This window comes from Lepisma saccharinum, chromosome 17 (genome assembly GCF_977018435.1).
Source record: "Lepisma saccharinum chromosome 17, izLepSacc3.1, whole genome shotgun sequence".
NCBI classification, from domain to species: Eukaryota; Metazoa; Arthropoda; class Insecta; order Zygentoma; family Lepismatidae; genus Lepisma; species Lepisma saccharinum.
The window spans coordinates 8,983,621-8,994,906 of NC_139245.1; the positions used below are offsets into that span (position 1 = coordinate 8,983,621).

Here is an 11,286-nt window from a genome sequence, read left to right on the forward strand (position 1 = left end):
GCAGCACAGAATATTGATGTGGATCAGACAATGGATATGCAATGGCAGTGTGTGTGGAACCAGAAGTCTTCATGTCCAAGGAGGTGCATCATTTGAACCCCTGATGCTTCTCAGCACAGAGTTGGTCTTGTGTCTTAACCTAGCCACTGTTCCATGACAGACCAAGTCTTACAACTGCCAAAGCATAACAGATTTCTGCATATGTGCACTTGCTTTCGGACAGTTACTCATTGGTAGAAAAAATATACACCACTCGTTGGACTATGAAGGAGAAATTACTATCTAAACTGCCTCTTTGAAAAAAAAAATTGACATTAATCTCAAAATCTAAAATTTAAAGGGCGATGGAATGACAATCAGTAGAATCAACTGTCACATGATGTTCCAAACAACTTGACGTGTGCCACCAACATGATAAAAAAATGACAACTGGGAGCTCTCAGAAATTTGAAGATTCAAATACTTAGGCACATTTTTTTTAAAAGTTTCTTTTCTAACTGAATTTCAATATCGAAAGCGTTGGAACACTAAATTATCAACACCAAACAATACTTCCTAGTAACATTTTCCAAGGAATATCAAACAAATTTTCAATTCATATAACCTTCAAACTTCTTTCCAAGCTCCTAAAGGTGTAAAATTTAAACAGGCAAACAATATCTGAAAATCGATGTTTCCTTGCTGTCAAAAGAAAGATGTTGGTCAAACCACAAAAAGGATAAGGTCACTTGGTAGCCACGATAAGCCATTAACATCCAATGGGAGAAGTACCATTAAGGAGATGGAAGAAAACCACATTTGAGATGAAAGTAGCATAAGTTAAGTTGATTTTTAAATATTAAAAAAATAGACCAACGAACCGGAAGTTAAAGAACATTTGTGCATGCAACCCATGCAACTGCTATGTTGCAGTTGGTGCCACTGACCTGTTCACGTGGTGAGTGTAACGACCTGTAAAAATGAATGCGCTGATTGCAAATCCCACCATGGTGGCGTGATCAGTTTCTTGCAGATTGAAAATGTTAGAACCAGAAGACTTGTTGCAATCTATGGCAAAAGTGTTATGAACATGGAAAATGTCTAGTAAAGGTGCATAATGTTTAAGAATGGGTGAACAGGTGTTCATGATGCAGAACGATCAGGGCAACACTGTCATCACAGATGCACTAAAACAAAAGGTGGACCACGCCATTCAAGAGAATCGACGTAGCTTCTCATTTTACTTTTTTTCCGAAGATGAAGGAGCACCTTGCTTGTAAAAGCTTTGCAGATGATGAGGAACTTTAGGATGCTGTCATGGACTGGTTGAATCGGGCAACAGGGTATGAGGAAAGGATAGTAAAACTGGTGTTGAGGCATGACAAGTGCAGAAATGTCAAATGTGACTATGTGGAGAAATAGGTAAAAGTATGTGACAAAACATGTATATCCTGTTTTTGCAATATTATCAACAAATATCTTTGTATGTCGAAACGTTCTTTACTTTCTGAATGAACTTAGTAAAATGAGCATTCTTACTTTTACTAAATCTCACTTCAAGAACCATAAATTTCATCTCCTCTTAACAGCAATAAATATATCACCATTGATACCAACAAGTATTATGAACATCTAAAAAGAGCATTACGTAACGGTTACAATACTTGAGAACATACTGAAATTTAGCCAAAAACAAGATATGTAGTGCTTATTTAATATAATGTTACATGTTTTGTAAATAACAATAAATTTCAAATATTCATAAAAAAAAAAAACATTCCCATGTATGTATCCTAAAATTATAATCCAGTGAAGACAAATACAGAACCACAAATTAGAAATCAGTTTTTAAAATATTAACTTTTCAGCCATCAATGCAACTGTGAAATACATATTTCTTGCACGTTACATTAAACCTGAAAACCGCAAATGTAAAACTAAATGCTTTAGTCACAAACTTAGGTCAATATCTTTATTTTTCTGTTGAAAGAAGTTTCACAGCTAAACATGTGGTATGCTACATCCTATATTGAATCTAACCTAATATTACAATCAAAACTTTAAAAATCTTATGTTCTATCAGATGGAGAACAGTATAGTAGAAATCGAGATGTAAATTTCAAACATTGTTTTACTTGTATGAAATTAAGGAATGTAATCAAAGATGAAATATTAGGTCTGACTATCATTACTATAGATAAAGGAAGTACATAAAATTATACCTTATCCACGTTCATCTTCTTAAAGGATGCTTGTAAGATCTTGAAATTTTGAATGTATTCATGCTCTAAGTTTGTCTTGAACTTAACTTTCTTCAAGCTAATGCTTCCTGGAAAAGTAAAAGAACAGAAGCATATGAGAAAAATATAATAATTACAATATCATGATGTAATTTCAAAAGGCCACTTTTCAGCATTGTTAATACAACTGGGTGGGTGACTGATAAGTCTTAGCATGTAATTGTAATTAAACTTACTAATTCCAACAGAATATTTTGAGAAGAGTCTCTTCTCTCAGGCAAGTTTTTGCTAATTCTACTGATGGTGGAATAAAATCTATGAAGGAATTGTTAATTACTATTAATCCAGCATCATACTAACCACTACTGTTCTGCATCTGCAATGTACAATTAATATTGCATGCTAATAAACAACCAGTTGTCCCTAACATTGAGATATGTAATGATATGCCAACGATCACTTCAACACAAAATGCCTGATTAAAATTTCACCACAAATTTTCTTTGCTTTTCAAATTGAATGTGACACATTAAAAATTATAATGTAAGTTGTAATAACTGAATAACGAGGAGAATTTATAAAGAATGGTGCCCTGTACTGCAGCAAGAAAATTCAGACCAATGTAATTAAAAATTGAATACACAATAAAATGATGGCATGGCGATTTAATATAGATGATTTCTCTTAACCTTTAGAAGCCAGATGGGTCGAAACTGGTCTAAATTTCGACTTCCATATGAGGATGGATGGCCGATATTTGACCAGTTTGTGCGCAGCAGCAATTAATGTGCCACTTCTTGAAAACTACACATGATATTTCAATTCTGTAGTTTTTGATCTTTAGTTAACATCTAAAGGTATTATATACTTATATTACAAACCAATACATCAATTGTTACTATTATTAACAAGTGCCGTTTCAAAAAGCAATTTGTTTCCCTTTTGTTACTATGGGATAAATTGAAGATAAAAGGCTGTAACTTCTCAACCACTGCATCTTTTTGAACAATTTAAATTCTAATGTAAGAATGAGTAAAAAGAACATTTTAAGTAACATCAGACAATTACGGGTCCAGGGAAAGAGCAAGGACAAAGGCGGACAGTTCAAACTCTTCCGTAATTACGCAAAATTTCCAAAACCGTTGTTCGATTCCTGGTGTGGGTGATCTAAGGTTGTAATTTTTTTGGCCTTGTCCCTGCATAAAGCTGCTCCGGGGCTCACACAGCCTAAAATCAATGGGTACCCAGGGACAACCCTGGGGGATAAAGGTTGCCGGGGCATGGTACTGATCACAGCACCTCCAAAATGGCTGAGATCGAGAATATATGGGGCCCTACATTCACATCCCCTAAATGTGCCTACATGGCATGGTGCTTATATGTACAGGTTACCTTTCACAGAAAAGTTTTAATCTTCCCAGATCTTCATCAGTAATGTTGGGAGATTATGAGTGTTTTAACTAATGATTTTAGTATTATGAGAACAGCTGGCTTTTTCCACTCTCTCTAAGGTTTCCTTTCCCCCTTACCTTTTTAATGTGTTGTGTACTTCCAGTGCACGTCCCTATCTCCTCTATTGGTAACAGTTTTGAGAGTTCTAATTAGCAGCACTTAATTTTAAAGTCGTCAACTATTATTTTTTAAAAAATTGTAAATTCTTTTCAAACAAATAAATCACATTGACTTACCTGGAAAAAGCATATCCATAAATTGGCAATATGCTGCTCCTGTACACAATTCTTCTATTTTGGTGAAATTTGACTGTAAACAGTCATTAACCCAGGCAAGCATATCATGACGGCTAAGATTTTCTGTGGTTACATTTGTTGAATACACATTCACTGCCATTTTTCAATCTGAAAACACATGAAAGAAAGATATTAAAAGCTTTAGTATACTGTATCAGTTACATGCAAATGATATTTTAATATATTTGAATACTCTAAATATAAAAAATCTCATCTATATTTTATGCATTCTATACACATAAAAGTTATGTTCCACTAATGACTACATTATTTTTATCAATACTGTTTTTCTTCATGGTTAAGCATACAGAGTAATGACAAGTAGTATACTTACGATGATCATATATGTTAAAATTTATTTGAGGTGTGTACATGGTTAACTCATAATCTTTAGTTACTACGAGGGCTGATCAAAAAAACAGAGATTTTTTCCCCCAGATCTTTCTTACTCTGGTGGAAGGGTTACATGAACTTCTTTTCAAAATAGTCCCCCGAACTGAATGCACTTATGACAATATTTCTGACAGTCCACAAAAACATGATGTAAGCCATTCTTTGCAAGATTTTTGAGAATGTCCTTACATTTCTTCAGCACTGCTTGCGAGTCCGCAAAACTATTGTCCCATAGCTTCAAGTGCAGGGGACAGAAAAAAGTCACAGGGGCTAGGCCAGGTATATAAGGGGAATGTGGAACACAGGTGATTCTGGGTCGTAGAGGTGTACCCTGACTCATCACCGGTGATAACAGATTCCAGAAAAACATCACCTTTTCACCATCACAGCTGTAAACGACAACAGAATTTGATTGCTCGATACTGCTCCTCCCATGTTACCTCCATTGTGACACCATTAAGCCTGGTTTCCATGATATGAAAAACTCAATATGCTGATCAAGGCAGAAATTTATTTTATTTTAAAACAAACTAAACGTAATGTTTCAATCTTCTAGCAAGGTCTTCTTCAGACTCTGTACCAAATACAAACGAAAGGTACAAAACGGGAAGATATATATATATACACAAAAATTACTCCCACCCACACACAAGATAAGAAAGTTGTTTCTGGAACATTCCAGCAGATGGCCTTCCCTTGTCAACTGTACTTTCACCTGACAGGTGATTTAGCTAAACATTTTGTTTCATCTGGAAAGTGGTTGGAATCTCTATCTCATGCTATTTTTCCTTTACACTCTTTCTAACACCTTCTTACATTCTTTGTTTATCTTGAGTCCCCCATTCCAGTTCATTGTGTCTTCTTCTCTTTTCTTTATTTCCTTGGACTCCTTCCATTTTCTCACTAGTACTCTCTTCTCCCTTCCTATCTGTTTAGCCTCATCCCACTCTATGTCATGTCCTGCTTTTCTCGAGTGTTTAAATATCGCATTTCTCTCTCTCTTAAGTCTTACATCATGCCTATGTTGTTTCAACCTGTCTTTTAGCCTCTTTTTTGTTTCTCCTATGTACACACACTGACATTCTTTACACTTCACTTCATAGATAATTCCTTCCTCTTCTGTGTTTTCCTTTAAAAATAAAAACTACACTATCTCAGTAGTGCATGAACACTAGCCTAAAAAATATTTTGGTTTTAATTTCAATGTAACCTCTCCTACATTTACAGTAATTGTTTTATGTTATGAAAGTTTGGAACTAAGATTCCAGCTTGGAGGTCTAAGTGTTGTAGATCATAGATTACATACAACACTCGAAGTAAATATATGTATGACTGGGTAGTGAAACTTTCTAACTTGACTGCTTCATAATGAAAGAAATTACAACACACTTCAAAGTGAGAATATGATGTAGAGCAATGAACTATAAATAGGACCCATCAACCATGTGAGCAATCATTTACAAATGCCTCGTGAGTTGGGTGACAAGTGGCCACGGTGGTTCAGTCGGTAACACATCTGACTACCATGCTAAAGGTCCCGGGTTCGATCCCTGGCTGGTTCAAATCCGTAAACTTTTCTAACGATGGAAGCGGCCCCGGCACCCACCCAGTGTCGAATAACATGGGTACCTGGGGGAAACCCTGGGGGGTAAAGGCAGTCAGGGGCGTGATGCTGATCACATCACCCCCCCTCACAACCGGATCAAGAAAGTGTGGGGCATTACCCCACACCCCCTATATGCCTTCATGGCATGATGCTATGCACAGGGGAGCACTTTACCTTTTAGTTGGGTGACAAAAATTGAGGGAAAAAGAACTACAGGTGTATACAAATATGTTCCATTACTTTATTCCAATCCTATTCAAACGAAGCACATGGCAAGCTGAACCCATCATGTGCTCATGGTTTCCAATGGTTTGCATACAAAATTTCGATTTATGTTCTAGTCTCTGCAAACAAACACCCTTAAGCTATAGTTCTGAATAATTTACCTAGATGTCATCAGTATGCATATGTATTTTCTCCATGAATTGAATTCTATACATGTCTAAGCACATACTGAAGTAGACTACTGATAACTTTTGAATCTTTTTTTACAGGAAAATGTTTCCATCATATACACTAACATACAAATATCTTACAGCATGCAACCATTTGTTTAATGTTGACCAGAACATGGGCTAATCTTGCCACCTATAAAACACTTATGTGCAAAAAAGCTCAATCATTCTTTTCATGTAAAATTTACTTCTAATCATAATCATGCTCCTGTGTGTCTGCATGTGTTTCAGAAAAAACAGGTTAGGCGCTCTTAGTTTCATGTTATCATTTTGAGTAGGTCAGGACTTTTACATTCAATTGCCTTAGTATTTCCCGACGTAAGTATCTTACCACACACACACATGAAAAAGTGTGAGAGAGCAGATAATTATAAGCACGGTCATTTATGCAACCTCCTCTTAACCCTAGAAATCTAACGTGTCCTGTGCCAAACGTTAAGGCTAACCATTCATCTGCTAGACTACAGATTTCTTCAGAATTAAAACGCAGCCTAAATTTTGCAACAGCTATTTTACTTACTACAAAAGCTGGTAACAGTTTGTTATATCGGAGACACAATAAAATCGGATATTTTGTGATTCGCATGGTTCGTACTTACCAATTGTGTATAGCGGAACATAGTTCAAGGTGCCATTATGCTTCTTACACGAAAACAAACAATTTTTCACATAGAGAGTAGTTTTTGTTATTCCTTTTTACGCTTCCCTAACACACAATATGGCAATATAACACACAGGTTGACTACCGTTGTGGGTATGCAGTGTTTCCAACCTTCTTCACCGAAAAATACCTACTCTCATGTTAGTCACATGTGCAAATTGTATTTTATGCACGGGTAGCTGACGGATAGCTCCACGAACCATTCACAGATAACCCCACGAACCATTTCTGATAAGGTTAGGTTAGGCAAGCATAGTTAAAAAAAAAAAAAAAAAAGGGCCCCATCAGCTCTCCCTTGTGTACGCCAGTGCTTGGCATGTATTCATTTCAAAATAAATAAAATACAGGTAGGTAACAAGCAACAAATACTACAAACTTTGAGATATTTCCGAACAGTCCTACAATATAGTTAAATTATGTGCACTTCAAAAAATCATAAAGCTTACTGCTAGATAAAGCATAAAGTCATGCAAGTGCACTATGAAATAGATGTAAAAAAAAATATAGGTCTCAAAGTATCTTTTGAAGTATTATCTTCTTTTTTAGAAGTAATTTCCACTATGCTGGCAGTGATACCATAAAACTTGAGAGGACAATATCATGGCATTTCTTCTGTAGTAGTCAATGATAAAACACAATTTACATTTCTAGAAGTCTGAATGAGGCGGCTTATTTTATGGAATTTAAACCTCTTGGTTCTTGAGATTCACTACCTTAATCTAATCCTCCTGCTACCATATTAGGTTCAACCCTTAAACAGAAACATCAGTCTGTGAGACCTTTACTGTTTTGTAGTTCTACAGTGTGGCAACACTGATTGAGCTGTCTCTCCCCCCTCCACATTACCTTATTATCAACCACTTGTCTACACTCTGCACATGTTACTGCTCAGTTTGTGACCGTTTGTAACGAGAGACTTATTGTTGTTTGAAAACGTGCAGACCGGGTGTTTCACATTACGTATTCAATGCCAAGGTTGGAAATGATTTACATAATACATTTTCTTAGTTTTGTTCCCAAGTAATTTTAGTTTTCAATAAGTTTTAGTTACTAATCATGATTTTGCTCTTTTATTGTCTAAAAATCTTTGAAAAAATGTAATAACAAATATTAAAAAATAAGGTCTCTCAGACCGGATGTTTCTAATTATGAAGTAACGACCTATGTTTCTGTTTAAGGGTTAAATTTGTCAAGCTCTTTCACTGGTTACTTATATGGGTAAATTTCTTGTATCGGACAAACGGATTTCTTGAAATTTACAGGAGAAATTACTTACCGAATGCACTTTCTTTAGACTTGTGGAAGTTAGGGGAAGTGTTTTCTTGCATCGTTCATTGAATTTTGCCGGTAAATCATCTATTTTTCGATATAAATGTGTGACCGATGCACGAAAGCTCTTGCATCCATTTACTTCCAGGTGGATGTAACCTGTGTGTGATGACAAAATCCCGGTCAGTGTTTCCAAACACGTGTTTTTGTAACTGAAGAAGGTACGTTTCCGCAATGGTTTGTGGGGCTGTGTGTCAATGGTTCATGGGGATATGTGTCAATGGTTCGTGGGGCTATGCGCCAATGGTTCGTGGGGCTACGCATAATTTTTCGAAACCAATTTTTAACTATTGTAACCTATAGTGACCTTACCTAACCTAACCTTACCGGAAATGGTTCGTGGGGCTATATATGAATGGTTCGTGGGGCTATGCGTCAATGGTTTGTGGGGCTACGTAGGTATTTTTGGGTGCAGTGGGGTGGAAACACTGTATGCCAAGTACGGTAGTGAAACTGTGACCGCCATTTTGCGTGTTACCGAAGGCAAAAAGAAACGAAGAAAACTTACTCGATATGTCGCAAATAGAGCTTATTTCCGTGAAATAAGCGAAATGCCACCTTCAGCAATGTTTCTCAATGCAGAATACGTAAGTACGAATATTCAAATTAAATGAACTAGCAAATTTCAGCCGTTTGTCCGATACGAGAAATTTACCCTGATATGCTTCTGTATAGCAGTATCAGCAAGTGCCTGTCAGTTCGATATCTGGTTTAATTTAATTGCTTCACTACTCCAATGCTTAATTTTTTATTAACTTAGGGCAAGTCTGAAGTTATTTGGTTGGAGCGGGGCAAGACTGGGACTATGTGTGCTTATGGTGGAAAACATTTAAGATGGTGATTAATAAGTTGCAAAAATACTCTGGACCTCATTTCAAGGCTAGTCTATTGCAAATATCTAGCACAAGTCAAATCATAATACTTTAATCGTATTTTATGACATTCTATGATATTGTGCCTAAAATTACTAGCTACAACAGAAACACTTTATATGAAAACGAATAGAGGTGTACGAATACTTTTTACATCGAATGGACATTTATGACTACCTACATTGCAAGAAATATGGGAATCAAACCCTGCAACACATATCAATATTGATATGTAGTCCAGGGTTTGATTCCCAGTTAGAGCTTGTATTATTTTTGTCTGGTCGTTCAAACATGTATTTCAACATGTTATAATTCTATCTCAGTCGCAATGAATATAATGAGAAACAAAAGCGAACATAATATTGAAATTACAATACCAAGCATACTGCAGGGCAAAATCTTTGACGTCCAAAAAATCAATCTATAGAACAGACTCGAATTTATTGTCTTGGCGAGAAAACGTATTCTCGTAAATTAAAATACTTACAAATAGCTACCATTACTTTCAGGATCTGTCGATGCGCACGAAATGACATGTAGTAAAATTCTAGTCACGACCTGCAGTCTCAGTGACCGTTACCCTTGTTCAATGTTCACTGAATCTTTCAGCTGCCACATAAATATTGCCGTCTTGTTTTCAGAAGCGCGCCAAATATTTCTGGAAGCAGCAAGAAATACAATAAAACAGAATCTAAGAGAAGTCACATTTATTCCTGTTCAAAACTACTTGTCTGGAAACAAATTTGACATAGTTCGACGTACGCAACTTGTTACGTATGCGACCCGATGACCGGTTTACTAATGTCACCATGAACCACGCCACAGGAACAGAAGGCGAAAATACATTTCTTTGTAAAACTGTTACTTAAAGGTTACTATGAATTAAAAAAAACACGAATTTGCTTTCGTTTGAAGTGTATTTTATGCGGTCAAGACGTGAAAGTGGGGTATAAATTATCACACGGAAGTAACTTACCGACAGTCCCTTCCCAAAACCACACGTACTTTCGAACAACAGGTAAGATAAAAGCCTGAGAGTATACCAAAATGTAATGGTAAAAACTGTAGGCATGAACATAAATAAATCATACGAAATGTATAGAAATATAATATAAAAAAACAAAACCAGCAACAAATAACTCACATTGAGTTCGAGTACCTTCACCTTAGAATGCCAACCGCCTCCAAATTCTGAATCACAAACCGTACGCGATGTTCAAATGTTTGTCGTTCTGCCTTGACTATTTTAGTCATAAGCGCAACAACATTTCGTAAAAAGTTTGTCTTTTTTTTATTGAGTAACACGTTCACAGTGTTTAATGTCAACTGTTCATAGAATATTAATGAGTTAATAAATAGACTAACGGCTCAAACAAAATGTAATTACATTACCAAATAATGAAATGTAGAATAAAACTTATCCCTGAAAATAGCAGCGCGCCCAAGTTCGTTCTTCATGACTTCACAATCCTGAATGAGAGATATGACAAGAACTCTAAAATTTCCATAAAATATATGATTTCGAAGTATAAACAAAAATTCAAAATTAATGTTATTTTTTCGTAATTGTCAGTGGCATACTTGATTTAATTTCGGATTGCTAGTTTCTAAAATTTGTCTCTGGTAAGCAAAATCCACGATTGGATTGCTGTTTTAGTACTTAGGCAATAGTAATAGGTTATTCATGTGTGCGAGGTGCTTTGTCGACAAGTAATGAGTACATGTTTTGTTGTTGCAAGACATTTCAGAGGGGGGGGGGGGCATGGACGTCTGCAGGATTTTTTCCAGGGGGCAAAGGACACACATTTTCCTCCCAAATAGTGATGACCTCCCAAAAAAACACTATTTCAGTCTGAAATTATCATGTTTCTTCAACAAATTTATAATAATTAACATAAATTACTATGATTGAAATTAAATTATGTGTGAAATATATAATTTTTATGAACACATTCATTTTCCAGGGGGGCCATGGCCCCCCTTGCCCCCCTTCCGGACGCCCA

General features: G+C 36.0%; 1 protein-coding gene across 7 annotated transcripts in view; it reads right to left on the reverse strand.

The window, feature by feature from the left end:
* Eb1 (microtubule-associated protein RP/EB family member 1) overlaps nucleotides 1-10,750 on the reverse strand; it is a 30,772-nt gene extending 20,022 nt beyond the window's left edge. For 4 of the 7 annotated variants that reach the window (XM_083138904.1, XM_083138899.1, XM_083138905.1 and 1 more), the window contains exons 1-3: nucleotides 10,428-10,563; nucleotides 3,908-4,075; nucleotides 2,202-2,308 (exon numbers count right to left, since the gene is read on the reverse strand). In XM_083138904.1, coding sequence (XP_082995030.1) covers nucleotides 2,202-2,308; nucleotides 3,908-4,067 — 267 coding nt within the window. In that variant the 5' untranslated portion in view covers nucleotides 4,068-4,075; nucleotides 10,428-10,563. Of the gene's footprint in view, nucleotides 1-2,201; nucleotides 2,309-3,907; nucleotides 4,076-9,770; nucleotides 9,925-10,259; nucleotides 10,349-10,427; nucleotides 10,564-10,675 lie in introns of those variants that run through there. The other 3 variants (XM_083138901.1, XM_083138902.1, XM_083138900.1) reach the window with 3 other exon arrangements.
* Nucleotides 10,751-11,286: the final 536 nt, after the last annotated feature.